General features: G+C 49.0%; 1 protein-coding gene across 1 annotated transcript in view; it reads left to right on the top strand.

Annotated features, from left to right (window-relative positions):
- The first annotated feature begins 5458 nt into the window (after positions 1–5458).
- The window catches only part of CDH23 (cadherin related 23), a 210519-nt gene continuing 189292 nt past the window's right edge, over positions 5459–26685 (top strand). Inside the window, exons 1-2 of the mRNA XM_075717465.1 lie at positions 5459–5525; positions 10769–10846. Coding sequence (XP_075573580.1) covers positions 5459–5525; positions 10769–10846 — 145 coding nt within the window. The remainder of the gene's footprint in view (positions 5526–10768; positions 10847–26685) is intronic.

Genomic DNA, 26685 nt, shown 5'->3' with positions numbered 1-26685 from the left:
CCCCTTCCCAAAGCCCCCAGGGTGTTATTTTAATATTGCATGAACAAAGAGGTGAATTAGATGCTTGTACTTGTAGCACTAAATGACTTTCCTTGGGGATACTGTGGTTGGGGTGTGCTGTAGCTAGAGGGTTTGCTTGTTGCTAGTGCAGAGCTGGGCAGTTACTGGGGATTATTTTATGGCAGTTGCAATGGCTTGGAAAACCAATTTCACTTCCAACCCAGACAAAGTTTTCCTCCATGAACTGAGAAGTTCAAGCACAGCATTTTCTTCTGGTCTTGGGCTGTTGGTTAAACAATGTGTTAATGTTGTCTTGGAGCTAATGCTTGTTTCCTATAGGAAAGGAAACTTCTCTCAGCCCCAAACAAAATGTTTCCACTCCTGTCCTTGTTTTGAGATGGGAGTAAACTGCTGGAAACGTGGGAAACTTTGGTGTTAGTTGTTAGTAACAGCTCTAGCTTTTTCCCAGCTGGAAGAAAGGTTTAAATGCCACCAGTTGGTGCTAGCTGGGATGCGCAGAGCAGCTTGGACTCGCTGTCAGCTTTGTGGGCATCCCCTGGGCTGGGTGGGGAGAAAACACCTGTGTCTCCAACCTCGGCTTTGCTTTTGGTGTGAAGGAAGGGGAGAGAGAGCATCTTTCACGCTCTTTCTCTTGCAAGCGCTGTCTCGGGGCTTAGGTGGGTTGTGGCAGCTGCCGGCAGCTGTGCCACCTTGCTCCTTGTTCTGTGTGCATCCCTCCTCCCCCCTCCACATGCATACAAACATGTTGGCCTGTGTTTATTTAACAAGGAGATTTTTTCCTTCACTGCAGGGAATAGAAGAAAAAAAGGGCAAATTTTTTCACTGGGAACAAATCTCATTTTCAAGAGTCCTGACAAAATGAGCCATAAAATTACAATATTTCAAAGCGCTTCGTAATTCTAGCGCGGACGGCTCTTCATCATGGAATCTGAAAGCTCAGAAAATATAAAACTCATTAGATTAAAATAAACCACCTACTGCGCGGAAGAAAAGCTTATTTATCAATATCAATTTACTTCTGATTACCCTGTTCTGCAATTTGTTATTTTTAGGAATTATGATTTGTGTATAGCTTGTGCCAATATGGTGGGGTGGGGGGAATAAAATTAACTTTTACTTTTTTCCCTTTTGAATCCTACTTATTGTAAAGACCTGGCCAAGAAGCAAGAAGAAGAAGAAAAGGTGAATTTCTAGCGCTGCTTCCATTTGAGGAGCAGAGGGAAAGAAAAGATGGGGAAGCGGGAGCCACTGGGCCTCTGTGATGGGCTGTGTTTGGGCATGAGGGTTGGTGCCAGGTAATGTGCTTTGCTGGAGGGGATTGTGGGGGTGGTTTCTCCAAGGCATGTTTGGTGGTGGCCCTTGGTGAAGTGTCTCCTGGCTGTTCTTCCAAGGTGGCCAATGTGATGGAGGAAGCTAGGGAGAGTGGGCACGGATGGCATGCTGGGGGGAGAGAGGTCTTCCAGTGGCTGGTTGGATGCCATGGGCATGGTGGGATCCTGGTAGCATCTCGGGGACTTCCACTCTGCCTATGAAGGAGCGAATGCTGCAGGTGGGCAGCACTGACTGCCAGGCTCCCCTCTTTGGGGGACATCATTTGTGCTGCGTTGCCAGAGGAGGGGCTTTTTGGGAAGGCACGTACAGTTTCCTCACATAGAAGCCATTTGGGAGGTGCTTTGATTTACACTTTCATTTCTTCTTTATGCTCCTGGAACAGCACAGAACAAACAGAGAGGCTAACACTATAAATTTTGAGGCGCAAGTGTCGTGGCGCTGTTTGGAGAAGGGAAGACCGGGTGGAGGGGAGAGGGGCCAGGGGTTCGGCAGGGGGTGATTAAAGATGCCAGCAGCAGCTCAGACGTGAGAGCATCTCTGCCAGCGAGGCACAGCCGCCGCAGAAGCCGCTGCTCTGATGGAGGCAATTAAGCGTGTTTTGTGTGCGTGCGAGCCGTTCTCATACGCAAGCACCCCAACGGTGCATTTAAAAATAACCGATACAGGTGCACAGCCTGGAAGCCGATATTTAAACACCCCAAGAGCAACATGTGGCCTGGGCTTGGGAATCGGGAGCATCTCTACTCCAGTGGTTCATGGAGGTGAGATGCTAGAAGGCTCTTGGAATCTCATTGCCAACTTCATTCAGTTTAATGCGTGCCGAGGACTGGAGCATGCGCTGGCCGGGCTCTATCTGTGTAGCCAAGCAGGTGGGATCTTTGCCACATTTAGGGATGCAGCGATGCTGTTTAAGCAGCAAAAAACCCACTTCCCAGGCTTGGGAAGGAGGCATTTGGGGCGAGTGGGATGAAAAACCTTGGCTCGACCTGAGCCAGTTCCTAAACTTTCAAGCCCCGGACTTTGCAGAGCAGTGTTTCGGTGGCAGAGGCTCCTCCAGTTCCCATCCACCACCATTTAATGCGGTTCTGTCTGCTGCTTCCAGTGCCTTGGGGAGTGGTTGCCAGCAGACTGGGAAGCCTCGGGTTTAACATTAGTGCTTTTGCAGCCAGGAGACAACAGTTAAGTTCCCAGAGATGACTTGCCCAGAGACATTATTATGCTGGAAACTGCACTGAATGCTTCCTACAAAGAGCCTCTTTCAGGCAGAAGGTGCAATTTAATATGCTCTTAGTCACAATTTTTAAGTTCTCCCCAGAGATTTCTCAATCCTGTTCCTAAATTTGCAATATTTGAGTGAACCACCTCGGAGAACCAGTGAAGAGCTGCAATATTAATGAAGACAGACAAAATCAAAATGACATTTCAGGCAATTACTTACATAATGAAGTGACTGACTTGGAATATACAATATTTAGATTTATCATGACACTCGAACGGGGATGCTGTCAACTGCCTTTATTTCTACATCACGTAAATTGTTTTTCCACTGCCCTGTTGCTTTTTAAGCATGGTCTGTAAAGCTGGAAAATAATGTTTCCGCTCACTTGGCCTGATAGCGGTGCTATTTTAGAAGAAAGTTAGCATTTTCCTTGGTGGCATTATGGCACAGCAGAAGGTGGAGGAAGAGCTCGGGGTTGTGCTGCCTTGCTCGTGTCCATCGCATCCTTTCTGGCAGCAGCACGATGAGCTTTGACTCTTGTGCCCCCGGCTTGATGCTGGCCAGGGGGATGCAGGGGCCTGAAACAGCAGCGTTGTCGATGTCCGAGACTTTCTCCTCCCTGAAACTTATTAAAAGAAGGGGGGAAAATGGAGATGTTTGGGGTTTTTCTTTGCTAAAAGAGTCTATTCTGCCTTTGTTCACCGGATGTAAAGATTTAAAGGGCCTAATAGGATGCCTGGCTCCTGGGGAAGAGGTGATTTTTGTTTAGAAACTGGGTTTTTGGATGCCCTGCTGGCGTTGAATGCTCAGAAATCAGAAACTTGTTGGGGGAGGTGGAGGATTGAACTCTCCTGCCCCTGTCCATGTGTTGCAGACCTGTGGCAAGTTTTCCGGGGAGGTCGGCACGATACACCTACAAGTTAAGCAGCGCTGTCCCAAATGTCTTCTCAGGCTTGTGCTGAGTTTCCTAAAGATGCACAAAAAAAGACCACAGCATTGTTTTTCTTGCCTAGGCGCAGACCTCTTCCTCCTAGAAACTCTCTCGTGGCAGAATAGCTGAAGAAATCAGAATTTAGGGCCCTTTCTACAGTGGCAGAGTTGTTACAAACTGTCTTCTCTGACACATCCACCAGTAAAAATAAAATATGTGTAGCTATTGCTTTGAAGCTCCTTTTAGGAGCGTCTGCAAAGGTGGGGCTGGGGCGCGGGCTCCCTCGCAGAGGTAAGGACCACCCCGCAGGGTGCCTGTGCATCTCGTAGGGTGGCGATGGGTGCTGACCCCTCTGCCCTTAGCTGGGCTTCCAGATGCAGCCTGTGCCCCTCACAGTGCCATGTTTTTGGGTAACTCCGCACATTGTCGTCGCATTTGGTGCGTGTAGAGCAGGGCACTGGAAAGGGAAGGCTGAGCTGCTGCTTTCGGGGTAAACAGAGTGATGATGGGTGAGGTGGTACCCTGGGTTTCTGGATAAGCTGTCTGTTTGGGTGCTCCCCGAGAGGGAATCACGCGTACCGCTGCAGTTTATTCAGGTCTGTTGCTTTAGTAATCTGTTCTCCGAGTGCTGGGTGAACCAAAACTTGCTGTGTATACAACCAGTCGCAAGTGTAACAAGTCCCTGCTTAGGTTGGTAAATGAAAATGGGATTTATTACTCATTTCAGCCCTCATGGCTCAGGTCAGTGCTTGATCTCCAGTGCGAGCTGCTTATGGATTTAACTATGGGTTCATCTCTGTGTTTGCTGCCCGAAAGGCTGGCTGCCACATATACTCTCTGCCTTTCATGTCCCTGGGTCTGCTGCTGCATGGATGTGTTGAGCTGGTAGGAAAATGTTCCCCCGGCCCACACCTTTCACAGCACCTACAGAAATATGGAGAGCTTTGGAGACAGGTCACTGAGATGTCCTATCTGCTTTGGAGGGGGGTCTTTGGCTCCGTATGAGCTGCCCAAGGGTTTCTGTTGAACCTATATGCTGTGTGTAACATACATGATTTATTCTCGCCTCTGGGGTGGAATGTTTTAAAGTATCACGTGTATGAATTTCCTTGCAAAGCAGGACTTTGCTGAGGTTTTGCGGGGTTGGATCAGAAAGAGCTTCATATTTAGTGGTCTGAAAACTATGGGATGATGCAGCCATGCTAAGCAGTTCCTTGTTACTGTTTTATTCTGCTGCCTCGTTGTGAGGAGTCATGTGCCATATCAAATGCAAAGCCAGGGAAATTTGAGAGGCAGAGAGGGGTGCAGGCATGTTTGCAAGCCTGTCTGCCTGCAGTGCTCTCTAAGTGCCTGTTTTGCAGCCCTCTGGGTGATTTGAGAGGTTTTTGAGGGGCTCTGCTTTGTCCTCCGAAGTCCCAGTGCCTCTTCAGTGATTCTGGGTCAAGCTTCCTGTGCAACTCTGCCAAAACATCTTAAATCCCAGTGCTGATTGCTTACTGCTGCATGGCTCCCAGCTTGCAGCAGCTCTTCCCTACCCTCAACATCTCGCTTGGTGCTCGAGTGGCTCATCTCAGCCGGGGATGCTTCTGCTCCAGTCCTGACCGCAGAGGTCACCGTGGCATATCCCCTCACATGAGATGAGCAAATATGCTTTGGAAAGTGAAAAAAAAAAATGTATTGCCTATGCCAGGTTAATCCTGGTTTTGGTTTGGTGCTTACTGAGAAGATGGTTGGGGCTGCATGAACCAAGAAAGTGGTGGTGGCACTCTTGAGTGAAGTGCCCTGTATAAAAGTCAAGGGTTAACAAAATGTTGATCTCCTGGGTGTCCCCTGAGGCATCAGGGCACTAAGGTGCAAGTTGGGCCAGGGCTGCATCCCTGAGCCTGCTTTGGGGAGACAAGGTAGTGTCCATAAAGCACCAGACTTGATGCTGCTTTTCTTCTTTGACAGGAACCATGAAGCGTCACACTGCTGCCAGCAACTTTCTGCTTCCCCTCTTGCTCCTGGAGCTGGTCTCTCTGGGTAAGTCATCTGTCTGTCTGTCCAGTGCTGTGCTCTTCTCTCCCCACCCCTCTACCTGTGTTTGTGAGGTACACGGGTAATATTTTGCTGCATTTGTGGTCTCCTGGTGAATATCTAAAGGCAGAGCGGCATTGCTGTTGTGATGGGGAGGTGCGGATGGTATGGGTAAGCAGACCACCCATCTCCATCACATGTGGTCCCAGGGACCTGCACGTTGTGCTCCCATGCAGCTGCTTTTCCTACAGTCAGTCAAAGGACATGTGTGGCATCAGGGCCCTTCCTGGGAGCGATTGGAAAGAAGCTTGGAGGAGGAGGGTGTGCCGGTGAACCCAACTGTGGGAGATGTAACTGGTGTGTCTCGGTGGGAAGACCTTGGCAACTTCTAGATGTGGGTTCACAAAGTCAAAGCTGGTGGTGGACCTGGGGATAGACATGGCGTTAGGTCATTTTATGTAAATAAAACCAGAAGGAAATTAGAGGGAGCGGACGCAAGGCAAGGATGCAAACCAGAAGCTTGTTAGGCATTCAACAACAGATGTATTACTGGTAGGGCTCTCCCTGTGCTTTCAGGAGCAAAATTGTTACCTGAGCTGTGCCTAGTATATGTGTTAGTATATGCTGTGTGGGTAATAACTCCTCTCTGAGCTGCAAAACCTCTTTTCTAATTCCAGCTGGAGGGAAGGCCAGGTCTTTGGGCAGGCAGAGCCTCTGTGGAAAGCTTTCTTCCCACTGCCAGGCTCTGCCCCATGAGCATGATGCTCTTGGTCTTGACTGGCATGTGGGCTTCTGGTGGGGGGATGTGGGGTCCAGCCTGGCTGCCGGGTGGGAGCTTATGGGACAACTGCCTTCTGGTGCAGCGAATGTGCCTCTTGGGCCGAGCTTTGGCATATCCCAGGATACATAAGTGCTGCAAACATATACAGCAAAGCCCTGTGAAAATTGGGATTGTTGCATGAACGGGCTAAAACCCCTGGGTGTTAGCGGGGCGGGAGAGGGGGGCCAGGGTGTGTGTGCCTGCGTGGTGCTTGCTGATAAACAACAGTGAGCGTGTGTCCATTTGATAGCACTGTGCCCTTTGGAATAAAGGCTTTTTTTTGGTTTTTTTCCCCTCCTTTTCCCCCTACTAAAGCCTCAAGATGGCTTGCCCAGATTGGCAGCCTGATTAAACAGTCAGTGGATGACATTAGCTGTGACTGACAAGCGCAGTCAATCTCCCTCTGGTGTCGTATTGGATCAAGTATAGCTTCACCAGTTAACTGCCCTGTCGTTTGTCTGGAAAGGGGGGGAAAAATAAGTAAAAAAAAGACAATGCAGCAAGTCCTTTGCCCCAAGTCCTTTGTCCCAGTCTGAGCCTCCTAAAACTTGCCCCCCAGAGATCACTTGCCATGAGTGGTCCAGCACATCCCATTGGAGGTGGGATGGTGGGTTTTTGTTGCCTGGCTTCATCCCTCACTGTGTGGCTGGCCGCAGCACCCATAGCTGGTGTGTGCACGGCCCTGCTCCGGGTGCCTGGCTGGCCACAGCAGACAGGCAAGAGCAAGCTGCAAAGCCTTGGAGAGGCAGCGCAGGGAAATGGGGATTTGGAGGCTTGCAGATCAGCAGTGTGTCAGCCTCTCTCTCCTAAACCCTGCCCTGCCCAGGGCTTGGTTGTCATCTCCCCGAGGAGCTCCTGCCCTCGATAAATAAGCTCTGGCACAACGCTTGTGCCTGGGATCAGGACAAGTGTGTGGATGCCCTGCCATATGGCCTGGGGACTGTAGGTGATGGAGCGCCTCTCCCAGAAGACTTGCAAAGCTCCTGGCAGAGCAATTTGGTAGGGTAAATGGCAGAAGTACAGCACAAGTGGACTTGTTGTGACAGGACAAGGAATAATGACTTTAAACTAAAGGAGGGTAGATTTAGACTGGATATAAGGAAGAAATTTTTTACAGTGAGGGTGGTGAAGTGCTGGCACAGGTTGCCCAGAGAGGTAGTCGATGCCCCATCCCTGGAAACATCCCAGGCCAGGTTGGACGGGGCTCTGAGCACCCTGCTCTGGTTAAAGCTGTCCCTGCTCGCTGCAGGGGGTTGGGCTGGATGAGCTCTAAAGGTCCCTTCCAACCCAAAGCATTCTATGATTCTATGGTGTGTTTGGAGGAGGATGGTTTAGCTCTGGCATGGCAGTGGAGTCTGCCTGCTCCTACCCAGCTACTGCTGCAGTCACCAGAGATGGGCAGAGACCTTCATCGTCTCCAGGCTAGGAAGGACTGAAGGATGCTAGCTAGAAGAATGCCTCCATGGTCACCGTGCTCTCGCATCAGCAATGGCCAAGGACATGAGTGCTGACTCTGAAGGGCAAAGCAGCAGCAGATTTTACAGGAATAATATGGGGCAGGAGTGGAAGACACAAGCAGGGAAGCAAATCTCCCAGCACATCAAAACAACGTTGATTGTGATCCCTTGGAGCCTGTTGGTAGCACCTGAAGGAGGAATAAAGGGTTACAAGAGTGTGGTGGAAGTGATGGTTTTCTGTCATGCACCTTTCCAGGGGACCACGGGCAAGAACCGTGCTGAGGGATACAGTGAATGGTATATCCCAGGGTATAGCTGTGTGATAGCAGCAGTATTGCAGAAGGAAGATCCAGCTGATGAGCCATTAGATGAAGTCACAGGTGATGGCTGGTTCACAGCAATGCTGTTGGGAAAGTGTAAACTTGCCTTCAGTGTATGTGGTGTGTGGCTGTGATTCCCAGATTAATTTCTGTGAAAGCACTGGTGTGCCCAAAGCCAACAAAACATTGACAGTCCTGGATTAAATGCAAAAGGGAAAACTTCTGGCTATCTCAGACTAGGTGGCAGGATGTATGTGTGGGAGGCTTGTGTTTCACAGACTTTTGAGACTTTCACACCTTTTGAGAGCACCCAGGTTGTGAGGGTAAAAGCTTATGGCCGCATCTGAGATGGGGAGAAGGTTCCTGAAGGACTCAGCCCTTGGCAGGGCTCTGGGCTGTGGGGGAGTGGGCAATAGCTGTGGTTGGGATGTGAGTGTCGAGGCTGGCTGGGAAACAGGGCTGATGAGGCTGTGGCTTCATCCACAGCATCCCTTTTTTGTTGTTTTGGGGGGATAGTTTCCATTCATCATAGCGTGCATCTTTTGACCTACATTTTTGTATCATTCAGATGCTTTCTCTCCATCCTCTCCCATTGCACGCTGCCCTTCTGAACACTGACAGTTCGGCAGCGTGGTGACAGCCTTGCTCTTTATCCTGGGATTTGCAGCCCAAAGTAGAGTCCTGCCTCCGGACTCTCCTTCAGCTTTCCTGAGCTCTCAGGTGCCGGTCACTCTCCTCTCTTGACACACAGATCCCAAGTGCTTGCAGACTGGTGGTTTAAATGCCTCCCAGCACCTGATGCAGCTGGATTTAGAAGATGCAACTTATTTTTAGTATACTGGTGATGCCAAGAAATATATTTTGAAACAGAGGGGTTTGCAGAAGTGAGTCCCCTGTGGGAAGGGCTGCTTGGTGTGTTTTAGCCTCATCTGCCCCCTTCAAAGCCTGCTGGCCCCGGCACGGCAGCCAGCTACGAGTGTGCTTTGAAGCCTCTGGAGATGCCATTAGCTTTAAATAACCCATTTTGTTGGGGTCCTTCGCATTTTCTTTCCAGGTACTCTACTCCAGAGGCTGAGATTTAAATGTGCCTTTGCAAGAGCGCTGCCTCTAGTGCTTTCCCGCTTCTTGAGATGTTTAACAAACCTGGTGCCTTGGGAAAGAGGACAGTGCTGAAAATCCCTGTCTTGTTATGGGAGGGAGGCCTGGAGGAGCCCAGGCTGCACCCCCCATCCTGTGCCCATGCTACCCACGCACAGTGGGTTTCCCATGGGTGCTAAGCAGGTTTGTGCATGAGCACAGCTGGGACCTGTGCCCAAAAGGTCTTGGGAACATCCGTTGAGAGCTTGGGCAGGTGAAGAGGATGCTGAAACGTGGTCTGGTTCTTCTTAAGGTGGGATGCTGAAATGCAGGGCATGAGGGTGGTGGCAAAGTGTAGCATGGTCAGGAGGGAAACCTGGACACTTGGTCTCATCCAGGGTTTGCTGTGCCTTTGCCTGAAGGTCTTTGCTGTTACAGCATGGCTCGGGTACCGATGGAGGTGATGCTCTGTAATGGCTGTGTTGAAAGGAGCCTGGCTGGATCTACATCCGGTGTGGTGGAGGTTTGCGAGGGGCTGTCACACTGCCACTTTGCTGGCAATTTTTTATACTTGCCCAATCTTGGGTTTTGGTTCAGCTCAAACCAAAAGCAGTTACGAGGGGTCACAGCAGAGAAGTGATGCCCCATTGCTTCCAGCAAGTCTCCTTGCCAGGGGCCGTGCTTGGGACCCTGGTCCTGCCTCTTCCCCTCCTGGGACTCCCCATCAACAGTCATCAGCTATTTTGGCCAGACCAGTTCAAGCCTCCGCTTCCCTGTGCGCAGCCCTGTTTGTGATGCCTGGCAGCTGAACTGCATTTCTTAAAGCCTGCAGGCTTGGCCGGCTCTGGCTGCCTATCGAGGAAAATCCATCCCCCAGATGCAGCCCGCTCAACACCAAACCTTTTTGGAAAATCATTGCATTTCACTCGCAGCACCTCTCTTCCTGCATCCCTCAAATAGTAAATCTTTCCTGGTTGACATTTCCCCCGGTTCAGGCTGCGGTCGTTGTTCTAAGTGCTCTGTACTTGACTCTGTCACCTAATGAGGCTGTGGTACAGGGCACTGCGGTCTGGGGGCAGGCTTGTGAGCTTCCAGCCCCGTAAAAAGGGAGTAAAAAGAAGTGAGCCTGGTTATTAAAGGTGAAAGGAGGCAATTAGAGGGAAAGGCGATCGGGTGATGGGAGAGGGGAGGCGCACCGTCTTTTGCTGGGATGGCTGACAAGGCGAAAGGCTCTCAACCGTGGGAACAAAGCGAAGGTATTAATCATGCGCTAAAACAATAATTGATGTTCCTGGTCCCCGAGCTGTTGGCTTCTCCCTTCCCCTCTGCCTCCACCCTGCAAAAGAAAATACTGAATAAAAGAAAGGCTGGTGGAGGGAAGTGGCTCCCTAGCTGGCTTCTTTGGGGGACCACGTGATGCTTTCTGCCTGTTAGCCCTCATCTTGGAGGTACCCCTTTCCATCACGATGCCAAGCAGCAAGCGTGCATATCTCTGTGCCCTGAGCCTCTCCTAGCTGTGCTGGCCCATGCATGACATGCCGGGGAAATAACACTTTACTTTTGTCCTCTTCCCAGGTCGGTGTAATCGGCTGCCGTACTTCATAAACTACTTCTTTGACACCTACCTGCTGATCAATGAGGATACTCCTGTGGGTAAGTGGGGCATGCCCTTGGGCAGGGGGTCCGCTGCTGCTGACCCCCTGATGGAAAAGGATTAAAGAAATGTTTTTCTTGTCATTGACAGCTGTAGCTTACTTTTCTTTCTTTCTTTAGCTAGGGATCAGGTTTTGGTAAATGCAGAAATCGACCTGGTCGTTCTCGGCCTTTTTCCAGACTCTCAGTCCATTAAACTTGTGCTCTTCAATCAGGGCTCGTGACTGGCTTTTAATGTGAGAGGAATCGATTGGGAGTGGAGGGTGGCTGGGATGAAGGCTACGGAGGCCCCTTCCCACATCTACTGCCACCTTCAACCATGCAACCCAAGCAGCAGCCTCCTCAAAAAAGCTCTCTGGCTGCACCTAAGTCATCACCGGAGCTGTCAAGGGTTGGAGGACTCTGGAGAGGTCTCCTCTAGTGACTGCTCAGCTCAACCAAAGCTTCCAGCTGAGGCTTCTCTATCTTCTTGGGGGGTCCCATTGGCTGCATCTTTTGCAGCCCATGGTGTCTCATTTGTGGGGTTTGGGGTGGTGTCTGAGCAAGGAGGCAGGACGTGGAGTCTTGGCGGCGAGTTTTGGATAGATGGTGTGGAAGCTCCTAGGTGGTAGCTGAGCTCTGTGCAAGAGATGCGTCCTCAGGAGAAGGCTTGCTGGAGCTGCAGCCGTCTGCCTGAGGAGTTTGGTCTTGCAGTGGTGCTCAGGTTTATTTGCAATGAGAAATAATACTGAAAACCACTGCTCGGGTGGCTTTACTCACAGCACCGCAGAAGGCAAGCTGTGAACAATGTAAGGAAAGGAAGGACCTGACTTCGTTGCAACTTTTTTTTTTCTAGTTTTTCCCCCCTGATGACTTGCATCCAAGTCATTTTTCACAGCCTTCTTCAGCAAGCCCACCCCTTACAGGTCATTTCACACCTGGTTTCTTTGCTTTGCTGTCTGTATGCTCTGTGCCCCTCGATTGCCAGTGTCCCTGCAAACACCCTTAGTGCTGAATGTGCCCCGGACAAGTCCCAGGGAAGGAAGCAGCTGTGCAAGAGCGGGAGTGAGAGCTGGTTGGGAACAGCTTAATGGAAATGCTTCCTCACCGAGTACACGGTTCTTGAAGTACTTGAGCTTGAAATACCTTATGGGAGTTGAAAACTGAACTTCTGTTTTGGCAGAAAATGGGGGAAGATTTCTGACAGTCTGCTTTCCAGTGAGATGTTGTGTGAGTAAAATTGTGCCTGGAATTACTTTGGGGGTTGAATTTTATTTTTTTTAAAACTTTGTATTACACTCTACAGAAATGAAATTCACTCTTAAGAATATTGGCACCTTGGGATTTTGTTTCCAGATGCACCAGAGGGAAATGTCAGCCTTGAAAGCATTGACAAACAGCATTTCTGTGTTTTCTGCTGTTGGTAGATGTTTTTGGAGTTAAGGTTATTAACTTTAAAAAAAAAAAAAAACCACAAAAACAAATACCTTTCTTATATCCTGACTGGGGTGTAAGTAGCAGAACTGTATGTGGTGCCTCTTACCTAGAAAAAATGCGGCTCCTTTTTTGGGGGTCTGTTAGAAGTGCCCATCACCATGGCATTGAGCAAATGCCCCTGTGCAGCCCCCTCCTCCCCTCCCTAGGGCATCCCCGGGTGCAGCCTTGCCTAGCCCCAAACCGAGCAGTTGTTCCCGCTTGCTGCCTGCCATGCTGAAAGGAATCTTAAGCAACAATTAAGAGATCATTCCCCCTCTAATCACTTACAAGAGTAAATTAGTCTTGTCAGGAGCTATTAAGACAGAGAGCTTGGAATTCATTAGGCGAGATTGGGCCGAGGGAGCTGCTGGCGCTGCCGCCGGTCCAGGCTGATTAATTTCTCCCAAAACATCATCAATGCCCATCTGTTTCATTTAGGTCCGGGGAGAGCAATTTTCAGGTGGACTGACCCTCTAGTCAGTTATTTCACCCAGAAGTAATGGAACACATGCACGTGGAGGGGGAGCATGGGGAATAGGAGATGTGAGCTCGAGGAAAGCGATTGAAGGGGCCAGGGAAGAAGTTTGCAGAAGTGGGGAGATGCCCGGAGAGGAAGAGGAGGAGGAGGCGTAATGACTGCAGTGGCATGGGTGAGATGGGATGCTGGGAGAGCCCATGTCAGCTGCCAGTAGCTGGATTGTGGTGTGCTTTACTCCGAAAGCAGAAGTACAGGCTGGTTAACAGCCCTTGGAAGAAAAGAAGAGTTTGCGGGAGAGGGACCGTCCATCTTTATTGTGCTGCTCGCTGCCTTAAACAAAATCATTCCAAGGGCCATTTTGTTTAATCCCAAACCTTTTTAGAGGGCTGTGGGTAGAGGAGAGCAGTGTGGATATTGATGCTGGCTGAGTTGCTGGAGGTCTCTGGCAAAGTGTGATGCTCACTGGCATGCTGGGGAGGTGGTGTTGCTGCAGGTGGGGTTACCGGAGACCCTGGATTTGTCAGCAAGTGGAGATGGGCAGGCAGTGCTCTTGGTTTCTCCTGGTTGGGGTCCCCCCACTTGCAAAAAATGTCATCTTAGTATAATGTAATGACTGGAGTCTAATTGCCCAGCAAATGGATTTGCTGTATGCAGGACAGGAATGGGGAAAATGAAAATGATCCATCATGTCAGGTCTGTAACTAGCCTTATAACCACCTAGCTTGGATTCACCCGAGTTTCTCTGAAAGCTTTCATGCCTCAATGCCTTGCAAAATGCATGACAAAAGAGGCCATTCGGATGAGTGCAATTCCACTTTGCCTTCATCCTAGCGATAACATTTTAGTATCACTGGAATAATGTTGTCTTAAAAGACTGGGAAATGCTTTAATTGTTGCACCTGAGCTGATAGCACGCGCTTGGCTTTGCTCTTGGGCCATGCTGTGTCAGGGGTATGGTTGCCTGGGTGGGCTGGGGACAACATGTCCCTTCTCCCCATCAGAGCATGGTCTTCCATGCCCTGCTCAAAACTGGGAGAGGGGGCTAAATTTGGAGGACTGATCTTCTCTGTAAAGCCTGCTGAGGTTGAGTGGTGCATGATGGGATGGGAACCCACCAGGATTTAGTTGCAAGGCTTGACCATCCCCTGGGCAATGTGAGTGTAAGAAGATGCTGGTGAAGGCTGTGGACCTGGGAAAGGTGCCTGGGATGGCTGGCAGATGGGGAGGCCGGTCTCCCCTGGGACTTCTGCCAAGGCTGCCTGCTATTTGATTCCCTTAGTTATTTCTGGGCAGGAGAGTGTGCAGCTGAGGCTCTCAGCTCTCTGCCCCACTGGGATGCTCTCCTGTGAGCATCACCAGGATGCCTCTAGCTCCTGGTGGGAATCTCAGCCCTGAATCCCCCAAAGTTGGCTGCCTCAGCATTGCCTCCCGCTTGTTAACCCGTGACAGCGTGGGGCCAAGGAGAAGCTCTAACTCAGCAAGTCTGATGGTTGGGGCTGCTAACGAGTGACAGCCCTGAGCAGTGCTGGCTCAGCACTTGGAGCCTGGCTGGGTGCAGGGTTTTTGGGCAAAGGCCTTGCGTGCTCCCTGACTCAGTAGCTTGGTGTGATGTAGAGGGATGGGTGGCTGGGGGCTGCTGAGCACAGCACCTGTGAGGAGGTGGGGATGTGCATGTGAAAGGAGGCTGGGGGAGGGGGGGAGGAGGGGGCGCCTGAAAGCATAAGAGTGTGTGTGGAAGGTATGGGGCTGTGCTTCATGCTCAAAGCCCCCTTGTTCCTTCCCTTCAGCTATATGCCTCTCCCAACAGGCACAGGCTGTGCTCTCCATCCCCTAGGTTCACTGTGCTCAGAAAGCAAGACAAATGATTGATGGGGCATTTTACATGCTTCTTGACCCCCTTTGCTATGTGCAACTTTTGCTGAGCTGGTAAATGCGCTGTAAATAGCTTGTGTTTTGGGAATGAGGGGATATGCCTTACAAAAAAACTCCTGCTCATCTGGGGACTTGCAGATGGTGACTTCTGAATGCTGTTGCAGGAATCTTGGTTAAATGCAGTAGGAGAGAGGGTGATTGCTGGAGACACCCAGATCTCTTGGTGGCATTGACAGAATCACAAATTCTGCTGGGGAGCATGCACGTGGAAGTGGTGTTGCTGGGGTACCTGGCTGGCTGTTGACCATGCTGTTGGATACTTGAGGATCCCAGTCTGGCTTGTGGCACTGAATAAGGAGAGCTTTGTTGCCTGACAAATTTATGATGGCGTGGTTTGACTTTCTGCCGTGGGGAACTCGGATTACGCTTTCCTAGGGCAAGCTGGACCACTTCCAGGGTGGGCTACATTGAGCAGACCACCTCCTCCGCTTGCAGGAGAAGGCATGAGGAGTTTGAGAAGAAAGCTGATTTTTTTTTCCATTTTTTTCCAGGGAAACCCACAGCAGCTAAGAGACTCTGAAACATATGGATGTTTCTCCACCAAGTTCTGAGGGGCAGAGCTGAACCTTGCTCTTTGAGACCTACTTCACCAAAACGGGCCATAGTGGACATTTGTCCATGGAATTGGGGCTCTTACTGTGCACCCCAAGTTGTTGCAGCCCAAGAGGGGCCAGGGATAGTGGAGCACTGCTGCGGTGTAGGTGTACTTTGTTGGCTGGCAGTGATTAAAGTAATTAGGTTGGTGTGTGTCACCTCTTGCCTTTCAGGGCCTTCTGGGACAGAGAGTTATTTCACAAGAGGACTGGAAGAGGAACTTGGCATCTCGCAGGCAGTGGCAGGGTGCTTGCTGGTAACTCTGCATGTGGATCTGAGGCAGCATGTCCCTCTGATATTTGTGGATGACTTGACTTGATTCTCCACCCTAGGCAAGGACCAGGCCAGAGGGCTTTTATTCTCCAGGCAGGGAAGGCTGCCATCCTCCCTGCACTGTATCAGTAGTTTCCAAGGCAATCATCTCTTCCGCCATAGCCTTTCACTGCAGTGCTCTGGTCCTGGGCAGCCAGATGCTTTGGCACACGGGTAAGATCCCCGGGGGTGCTGGACCATTCAAGCTGCTGCTGAAGATATGGTTATCTGTGTGTGATTGAGCATGCTCAGTCTCAGCTAAACCCTGCCTGCTCATTTGATCCCACAGCTGTAAGCATCTGCAGTGGCTAGGCTCCTTCATGATGGCACTTGCCTAATGCATCACTGGAAGTTTAAAAAAAAAAAAAAAAAGCGCTGGCTCTCTGGTCTCTGTATACTTCTGGACTAATTAAATTGTTTCAGAGCCGTCTGGGCCTGATATCCATGCATGAGCCTTTGTAGGCCATCTACTGGGGACAGCTTTGGAGGGAGGGACTGTGGGTGTCTGAGCAGGGAACCCTTTTCCCTTTGTCTCCTGGTCTCCCTCCTTGCTTGCAGGGGAATGGAGCTACTGCTGGAGATGGGGGGCTGCCCTAGCATGTCTGCTGTTGTGTCCCCCTTGCTCCAAATTAAATACTAAAGTTAAAAAAGAGAAAAAATTTAATCTCTGTGCACCACAGGGTTAAAAGTCATGGTGGCAAGACCAGGAAGCATTGTGGGCATACTGTCAATGAGGTGCTAATTGGGTACTAAGGAGGTGTGACTCAGAAGAGCACAGAGGATGGCTTTAAAGCTTGGGGTTAACTCCTTGAAAAAGAGCAAGGCAGCACAGGGTGCATTGGGAGCCCTGGGCAGTGCAAGAGCCTTTGTGAATGGTACAATGTAGGCTGGCTTCTAGCAACACTTGGCAAGTTGGAAGATGCTTTTGGAAAATGGGGTGGCACTGATAGTAGAGTGGATGGAGAGCTTAGGAAAGCCTACTTGTTTGTAAGAAACATGTGTTAAAGCATTGGCTGTGCCCTCTTCATGCTGGTGCTGCCGGGCACTTCCTTCCTGTGACCACGTACTTGGCTGAATTTGCGGGGAAGGACCTCTGTGCCTGTGTTTGGTCTAATTAAAGATACCACCTGCCTTCCCTTTAGAGGTGCTCCATCTCAGGTTGTTGTGCAGTATTTAAGCCTCTGTCCAGCTTCACCAGCTCCAGCCATGCGTTACTGCCCTCCCTGCAGCCAGGGCTGTGCTGAGCTGTTCACACCCGCCAAGTTAGCCGGAAGACTATCCCTGTATTTTTGTGTGTGTGTTATCTTGCTGAAACAGCTCCAAAAATGCTCCAAAGAAAAGCTAATTCCCTTTCAGGAAGTCAAGGTGGGAATGTGCAAGTGGGAGGAAGGCAAGAGTGCAACAGCCAGAGGACCTTTCCCCACCCGACTTGTACCAATGCTACATGTTTAGGGTACAGCTAGCATCTATTTGCTCAAAGATTTTTCTTTTTTCTTCTAGTCTGTAAAGCTAGTTTTCAGCTAGACCAGCATTTAGGCCTAGCTGATGGTGGACATATAAGTCATAAGAGTCAAGCTGGTGCAGGAGGGCAGGGACAGGCTATATCCCTTTGCTGTGGTGTTGCCTCAGATCAGCTTCAGCTGATGGTGAAGCTATGTTGCTGTATGTAAATAATCCACAGCTGGGAGGGCAAATGCCTAGCAAAGCAAGTGGGCCAGTGCATGATGGAAGTTGGTCTGTGGCTGGTTACAGAGGTTGGGGACCACACAGCAAATGTGCCAGCTGTCCTACTGTGTTATCACTGAGGTAGAGACAAGGGTTTCATAATGGTAAAAACCCAGTAAAGCTTTTTTGTTGGTTATTTGGCAGGCAGAAGGGGAGTTGGCAAGCATAGGCAGACCCTAGACTCCTTGGTTTGCTGCTGGGTGGATGGTCTTAACCATAGACCACAGGGGAGGATGCCAGCAGGGGTTAAATCTGGGCTGGGGCCCTGGTGGGATGTTTCCTGTAGGATTGGTGGGATGTTTCCCATAGGCTTTCCAGCTGGTGCTGTCTGAGCTGGTTCCCCCTGAGGTTATCTGTCACGTTCAGAAAAGGATGAGAGGAGAACAATTTGTCTTCCCAGGGCCAGTAGTAGTTGGCTACCTTTGGTAGGGTCTGGGGAGACATTTCTTTTTCTGCTTTTAAAACCATCCCATCAACTTGGGCTGAATTTGGTGCCATCAGTGATCAGCATAAAAGGCTGTGCATCCCTGGAAGGCTCGCGGAGCCTAGATATTTTGAACGGCCTTTGATCCCAGTGGCTTCGGGGTTTGGGGCTGCTGTTGCAGCAGGTATGTGCAGCCTGTTTTCCATACAAAGGCTGGAACTGGCGTGCCCCTTCAGGCTGACAGTGCGAGCATATATGTGCCCGTCACCCCAGCGGGGTGCGTGCATGTGTGCAGCTAGCAGAATTGATTTGGCCTTTTACAAAGAATAATTCCAGAGTAAAAAAAAAAAAAGCTAGCTCTGACTGTGAGAGAGATTGAGATATTTTTGAATAAGAAATCTGCATCGCGAGCTTCATTATGGGCATCGCTGAGAGTGGGTGTGAATATTCCCCTTTAGAAAGGGAGGCGATAGGAACATCACCTTCATCTTCAGTATTAATTGAAAGCAATATTATCATCTGATGGCTATTCACTGTTTAAGACTGGATTTGCAGGCTTCTTGAGTGCTCTGTTAAGGAGCAGCCTTGTTTCTAAGTGTGGTAACAACCCTAACGAACAACAGTATTTGAGGAGTGTTTTAAGAAGGGGATTTCAGCTCTCCTTAGGCAAGCCCTTCTTCTGTCGTTTGTGGTTAGAAGGCCCATTGATGAAATTACTTGTTGAGCTGTAGAAAGTACAGCATCGTTAATGAAAACTTAAGGCTAGAAAATTAATTATTCCCAACATCAGGAAACTTAAGGGAAAAAAGCTCACCCCCCACCCCCCCAAACCCTCAACCCTGCATCATTAAATTAATCACTTCATCAATCACTTAAATTTTAATATCTGCTTTGCTAATAGGCAATAAGGTTAATGCTTACATTTCAGAAGGGAAAGAGAGAGAGAAGGAAGAAAGTATATTTGCAATATGGACTAATTAACATGTCAGGGTAACCTTGCTTTTGGTAACTGCCTCATGAAACCACTTGAAGGTTTGGTCTTGCTACCTTTCATGTTCCAATGTGTGAGCCCTTGCATGCGGGCTAAGCCCGTTCAAAAGAAACAGAGAAAGATGTGTGTGTGGCAATGAGGTCTGGGGTGATTTTTGTATCTGAGATGACTTTAGTAGCATTAATGATCTTTACAGCACTGTCTGTAGGTGCTTCATTTGTGGGCAGGCTTCTTGCTGGGAATTGGGCTGTGCTCCTTGTTACTTTGGAGTGTCCAGGCTTGGGTGTCCATGTTGTGCCAGCTCAGTTAAATCGGGCCTTTTTCCTGGCCTGGTGGAGGCATTAGCATGGGTGACAAACCTGATATAGAGCAGGGCTAACAATGTGAGTCAGGCTTGGCAAACCAAAAAAAACACAGGGCAGGGGGAAAAGTATATATGCACGTATATGTGTGTATATATTCAACTTAGGAGGCTATATATATATATCTTTGTGGAGGTATTAATATTCTAAGGGAATGTATTATGGGCCAAGAGTATTTCCCTGTACTGTGGGGAAATACTTGCATATGCATATGCTCATAATTTATTTTTGGTGGGGAAGGTGAGCTGTGTTTTCACTTTGAATCTATCAATGGGACCTCTTAGAAAAAAAGCTACGGTCGCAAACAGTGATAAACATGCTTGTGCGTATTGCCAGATCAGGAACTTGATATATTTGGATTGCGTGAGCTTAAAAAAGGAGCGGGGGGGGGGGGGGGGGGGGGGGAGTACACCCCATGACCCCTTACTTCTATGTTTGCACACAACATTTTCATCCAAGATCTCTGCAATATGGATCTGCTCCATCACTCTCTGGCTAATTTTCTTGACTGAGGAGCAAAGCAAGAACACGCGAGAGGCGGCAGGGCAATTCTTCTGCATTGCACGATGCTCGGGCCAAGTTTGTGCCATGATGGAGCATTACGCGTTACGCGCTCGCATCTCAGCATGTTTTGCCATCCAGCCTGGGGCTGCGGTGAAGTGGCAGGAGCATCGAGCGAAGGGTGCTGGGAAATACATGGTTTTGAGATGGGCTGGCATCCAGCCACTTGCACGGTTCAAAGTTTATCAATGAAATGCTAGAGGCACGCATCCAGCTCCGAAGACAGCTGGGTGAGGTGGGGAAAAGCCCGAGGTGCTTTCCTGTGCTGCTGCAAAAGGTATCGCGCAATTGCCTCAATGACTCTTTTTTTACACAATTTTCAGACTTCTAGGCTTGTGAAAAATTAACCTTTTAATGAAACTTTCTATAATTTGTCACTATGGCTGTATTACATAGTCTTTAAAAAAATGAAAAATTCAAGCTATTCCCTCCCCACACCACCTTTCAGTTGTTGCTTCCTGGTGTTCAGTTTTATAAAAGAAATCATATTTTTAAAAAACCCAACAAAAAGGTGAAAAAGGTCTCTTCACCTGCCTCAAAATCATCTGAGCAATTAAAATGTGAAAAATTACTTAGCTCATCCTCATTACAGAAACCCACCATGTTCCTGTATGAAAATAAGCAGGTAGAAGAGAACCCTTCTGGAAACATATGTACGTGCCATGGTGCTGAGATTGTGGAATAGAACTCTGGCTGTTGGGAAGTGTCTAGGCAGAAAACCGCTGTTATCCTGGTGAACACCCCTGGTTTGGGGCTGGGGTGTTGGTAGGCGTTGCACTGTGTTTGCGTGGGTGGCAGGGTTGCCTCTTGGGAAGCTTGTTTTATCATGGTTTCTGCAATTTTGGGGACCGCGGGACAAGCAGGGTGGTCACCTCGATGTTGTCGCATGAATCCATTGCCTCCCCATCTCCTGGCTTTTAAACCGATGTTATCGCCGGCGTGTGTTAATGCACCTTTCTGCCTTTGAATTGCTTAATGTGCTTGATTGACAGGGGGAGTTAATAAATTGGTTCCTCCTGTCAAACTGCTCCCATACTTTGATGGCTTTTGAATTAGCTGTAACCACTTGGGGCGGGGGGAAAGCTGGAGACAGCATTGTTGGACAACTCAATGAAAACATCTGTTCCATTTGCAGCGGTGGTCAGAAGAGTGAATAAGCTCTGTGCGCTCCCTCTCTTAAAGATTTATTAATATTGCTCTTTACGCAAGGGGGAAAGATTTCAAACACTTGACACTTAATGGTTAGTAACTCAATTTTATTCCACTCATCTGCATGGGTTTGTCAAATGCCTGCTCTGTCGAGGCTCCGGGACTGTATCGCGTAGGTTGTCTTTCTGCATGTGCACAATTAGGAGGGCGATTCGGTACCTGAATATGGAAGAACCTCTTTCTTTTTTTCTTTCTAATTGATTATTAGGTTTGAGGCAAGAGATCATATTATGGAATGTAATACCCTTTCACAAACAGTGATGGGGCTTCATTTCTTACTCCACTGTTCGGTTTCAAGCAGTTAATTTGAAAATAGGAGGGGAAAAAGACTTTAAAACGTAGACTCTCCAAGGGACACTAACAATTCAGGGTGTGGGGAGAAGTGAGGCGCATTCTCACAGGCAGAGATTAATGGTTGTTACTAATGATTTTGGGAAATAGAGGGGAAGAAATAGATATGGCAGAAGACTATAAAATAAGTGACGGCACTGCGGAAAACCTTGACTCTTGAAACGCACCTTTTCCCATATGACAGCCACATCAAATTAAACACATCCTACTGGATAAAACAATATTTCTGTACAAAAGAGCGTCGATGTAAAACTCGGCACAGCGGGAGTGGAGGGCAGGTGAGTGAAAGGCACCACGTAGAAAGCACCATCCTTCCACCATCCATGAAGCAGCTTTCCTAGTGGCATAAAGGAAAGGGGGGGTGTGTGTGGAAATGTCCCTGGCTTCTGCAAGTTGTTCTTTGTCTTGGAAAAATTGTTGTGGTCCTGGGGATGCTGTCTGCAGTCCTGTCAGGTATGGAGCTGGGAGTGGAGGGTTGCAGAAAGCACATCAGCCAGAAGCCATTACCCATGTGGGGTTGGGCAAATAGTCATAAATTAAGGCTCTGCACCGGAGAGGGCAAGGGGGGGAAAAAAACCAATTCCCAAGCTGGTATCATCATGCTTCAACAGGATGCTCTCACAGAAACGATTCAAATTGGCAGGATCCTCCAAGTTTACACAGCCCTGACGGCAAGGGACGGGGGAGGCTGAGCCCCGCGGGCACTGGGTTGCTTTGCAGCCATTTTCTGGCAGATGGCAGGTAGAAATGGTGTCCCCCAGGAGTTGGGGGAGGCTGTTGCCTCCCTGGATTTTAGGCTAGGAGCTTGCTTTTGGAGGTGTGGGGTTATTTTTTTTTCTCCTCTCTTTTGCTTCACAAGCTGCTGGTTTCATGCCTTGAGGAAGAAGAGACAACATATTCTGGTCCTGTTGCAGAGCAAACTTGCAAGGTGCGGAGGGGACGCATTTTAAATACAATTTGCTGATTTGCATTTTTTTTTGTTAGAAAAATCCAGATTCTTTCAGTTTCACTCAGGAACATGCCATCGGCTTGGGGAGTTGTTGGACTGAGTCAGTCATTGGCTGGCTGTGCAATTTTATGTCTCTATTTCCAGTCTTGCCCTTTGCTTTATTGTAGCCCTCAGTGCAGCATCTCTGGTTTTGGGGGATGCCCCTTTGCATTGCTTTGGGATCCTGCTGGGTGAGGAGGATGGGGGAAATGGTCTCTCTCTCCTGCCTTGCTTCTGCTGTCTCTCACCCCCATCCTGTCATGGGAGGGAGGGAGGGAACCATTCCAGCCCATGGCACACAGCTCGGAGCCCCGTACGTCATGCAGTGGAAAAGGATAAACCTGCAAGGGTTTTGGGACATGGTTTAGTGGGCATGGTAGTGTTGGGTTGATGCTTGGACTGATGATCTTAAAGCCCTTTCCAACCTTAGTGATTCTATTCTAGTTTTACCTTCATTAAAAAATAATCCAGCCACCAAGCCAGGAAACATGAAGTTAATTATTACTCTACCCTTAACTGGTTTAGTGTTGGACTTGGTAGTGTGAGGTTAATGGTTGGACTGGATGATCTTAAAGGTCTTTTCCAACCTAAACGTTTCTGTGATTCTATAAGGGGCTTGTATGGGACACGTGTAGCAGAGTCTTGAATGCAATTAATATGGCTTGAGAATAATTTCCTGCTTTCAGGATAGCCCTTGACTATTTTTTGGTTTTTTTTAACCTTGTCCTGTACGGTTAAATCTAAAATATTGGCTTCTTATCAAAGACTGAAAAAGCATGGGAGTAGCACATGTGTGTGGTGCTAAATACTACAGAAATTTTGCCAGGCTGTTGAGCTGGAGAGGTGTATGGGAGCTATACATTTTGAAGGCTATGTCAAGATGGGGAAGGCTGGTTTGGCCTGAAGTATAAATAACAATCAGTGTCTGGATGCTCTTGCTGGACTTTGTCCATAAAATGGACTGGGGCATTCATAGGGAAACATGAGAAGGTGTCTCCTTAGACATCATGTCAGCTGCCTGTCTTGGACTTTGCCTCCTTTAGGCAGTACCAGGGCAGTGCTTTGGGCTGACATGGCCAGAGATGTCTTCAGTAATTCTTTGCAAGTCCTGTCCATGGACAAAAGCCCTCTGCAGCAGCTTTGCCCTACTACCTAGCCAGGTAAGCAACTGACTTTCCAGTGTACAATGAGAGACTGAAGGCTGCCGTTCAGTCCAGAGCATAAATCACTGCCTCTCCATTGTCCTCACAGATTTCAGACCAATGACTCTGTCCTAGGATGATCAGGAGAAGGTTTCTTTCTCCAAAAAATTTCTCCTCTTCTAGTGCATCTTCCATAAGGGCCAGAATTTGGTGGTTGTGGCTTTGCACTCGGCAGAAAGTGCTCAGCTTTTCTGGCTTTGGCTTCCTCAGCAGCAGTCTGGGGAAAAAAAGGCTCAGGGTCGGTTTGCTGTTCACAAAGAGCTCGTTAGTTCATATCAAAAGCCAAAAGTGCCACGCTTGGTGGGCGTCCTGCTGTAAAATCACCTGGAATCTGTTTCCAATTTTTTTTCCCTCCCCCCAGAAATATAAGCTCACCCCAGGCACCAGTGACACTGCAGATAGTTTGGTTCTGGTTTGCCCTTTGTGTATCCTGCATCCTTCATGCTGTGCTGTGGCATCATCCAGGTGGGCAGAGGGATAATTTGGGGTCCTGAGCTGCTTAGGCAGCAACCCATTTCCTTGGGACATTGGGTCCCTGGCCAGCATGAAGGCATACCTCCTCCCCCAAAAAAGCTTTGCTAGCACAGATCTGCCTGCAGCCCCTTTTGAGCAAGTCACAACATGAGTATTTGGCTGTGCTGGTAGGATGGCACGGGGTGGTGACAAGGGGGTTGGCTGGGCAAGCTGCTTCACCAGTTGTGGTCTTATCCCTGTTATCTGTTAAACCCACTGTGTTGTAAAAGTGGAAGTGGCCCCAGGTGGTTGGATAATGGCATCTTTAATTGTGCTCTGAATGAGATTAACTTCTTATCTGACAGTTTGACATCTTTATTATTATTAATGTGTGAGTAACACAGTGTGGGGTTTTTTTAATACATAACATTGGTAGCAAATGTTTTCCTTTTGTTTAGCAGTGTCTGTGACTTTGCTGGTTAGCCACCTTCAGATTCCCAGGCTCTGGGGGCAGGCTGGGGTCTAGGGATGCTGCTCCTACTTCTTTCCTTTTTAAATGGTTATTAGCTGCAATGCAAGGGCATTCTTATTTATTATTTTGAACTGTGAGTAGAAGTGCTGGCAAGCCAAGTCCTCTGGTAAGTCTGGAGTTACTCAGCCCAATGTGGGGGGTGATGGGATGGGACACGGTGGGCTATGGACCGTGTCTCCCAAAGGCCAGTCTGGAGGAGCAATATCTGTGGGCAGGGAGGGATGGCTGGCGTTATTCCAGAGAGGCATTATTATGGCCCTGAAAGCTGGGTATAGGCTTGTACCATTTACCATTGCCTGGCCGAAAGGGAGAAAATTGTTCAAAATGCTGTTGCCTTACAGTAGGAAAAAATGCTGGCCGTGGGAAACAGCTGCTGCTGAGGAGGGGGCTTGGGGTGCTGCCCAGGATGGGTGCAGGCACCAGTGGGGCTGTGGGTGCTCTGGCAGGGGCTGGGGCTGTCTTGGAGCAGTGGGGAAAGGAGCTGTGGAGGGTGGGAGGCGGCTGCAATCTGTCGCCTCCAGGAAAAGTAGTTTCTGTGATGTAACTTGCTATTAAATGGGATAACAAGGTCAATAATGCCTTTGCCTAGGAGAGCTTCAGCCAACACTTCTATCAAAACCAATATTAATTTTCACTAATTAGGAGCTGCAGCTAATGAGTGTCACAGCTAATTTACCTCATCCATAACGAGGGAGAAGAGGGGGTCAGGCGCCTGGGATCAGAGCCTGCAAATCTGCCGCCTCCTCTCTGCTCTCCCTTTCTCTCTTGGCTGAGTGTGCATTTGTCACCTGGGTGGTTTGCCATCTCCAGGGACATGGGCATATGTGTGCTCCCCTCCTGCCTTCTTCGGGGAGCGGGGATGCTTTGGGGAGGCAGGGAAGGAGCTGTACAGGGAGAGGCAGCATGCGGCAGGTGTTGTCTGGTCCCATCTGAAAGGAATGAGCAGGCAAGCGACTGATCAGGTGAGGCAGAGAGGACTCTGCATCACGGCATTGCCCAGCTGGCAGAGCGGGCTGATGCCAAGGGGAAGGTGGGCAGGCGACCCGCTGGCTGCTTGGGAGAGTGCGAGAGGGGTTCTGGAGCTCAGCTCAAAGCAGTGGGAGAAGAAAAAAGAGCTTGGAAGGATTTGCAAGGGAAATTTTAGGAAAGAAAAACATGACTGTTGTCCTGAAGGGGAAGTTGTAGCAAAGCGTGTTTGCTCTTGAAAATCTTAAATTAATTTAAAAAGCCTTTACTGCACATTTTATCCCTGTTCTCTTCCACACCTTTATCCAAATGACTGCTGTGTGCCAGGGCACACAAGACAGCTTGGGAAGCACCCTGAACACAAAGTGATGAAGCAGTTTGTCTGTCACTGTTTGTACAGTCTTCTGACTCCCTAAAGCGAGTCTCTTTCTCTGATAGAGTATTGCCATGGGTCTTTGATTTTGTGACAAGCTGGACAAGCATTGAAAAGGACAGGCATGTTTGCAGGGACTGAATCTTTTACCCAGTAGCTTGTGTGCTGTGCAGGTTGGCTTCCAGCAAAGGTGGCAGGCAAGAGTATTCCATGGATGTTGCCAACAGTACTAATAGAGAGCAAATTTCTGATTTGGAGTTATCCCTGTTTGTCCTGTAAACTTGATCTGATGGCTCAGGTAAGGGAAGAAAGGTACAGGGTCCACAGTATCCTTCTAAAATGGCTCAGGTTTTTACAGTCTGGGCTTTCTAAACAAGCTGGAGACTAAGAATTATCCACAGGGATTATTGTTTTAAGTAAGAATACACTAGAGAAATTTGTGGTCTGCTCTCAGACAACTCATTGCTAGGGATGGCCAAAATTGACTGAATAAATGATTCATTGGTTTTATTCACATCGCCCTGAGTATAAATCTTGGGAGCCTTCCTTGCCTGAATTGATCTGTTCTGCGGGCAAAGGTATGAGCAACGTGTGCACCATCAGCCCATCCTGACACGTGCTTGAAGGAGGACAGAAGAGCTGTTGCCTTGTCCGAGGCAGCTTTCCTAGCAGACACCCTTGTGTTCAGGGTTTCTGAGGCCTTGAGAAAAGGGTTTGGCTGTTAGGCATGCCCTGAGAAACTCACAGAGGAAAGTGATGTGCGGAGAAGAGCCTGTCTTGGAAACCGTCTCGCCGAGAAGGTCTTTTTTGGGGCATCCCATGAGGTTCAGGTGGGAGCTACTTAGGGTCCTGGCTCTTGTCTGTACACACAGTGTACACCAAGTTGTTTTTGCTGCCAGTCCATATCCAACTCCCCAGCTAATCCTGGCTT

The sequence above is a fragment of the Pelecanus crispus genome, chromosome 10 (assembly GCF_030463565.1).
Source record: "Pelecanus crispus isolate bPelCri1 chromosome 10, bPelCri1.pri, whole genome shotgun sequence".
NCBI classification, from domain to species: domain Eukaryota; kingdom Metazoa; phylum Chordata; class Aves; order Pelecaniformes; family Pelecanidae; genus Pelecanus; species Pelecanus crispus.
Note: the sequence above shows the minus strand (reverse complement) of the source record. Positions and strands in the feature narration are given on the sequence as shown.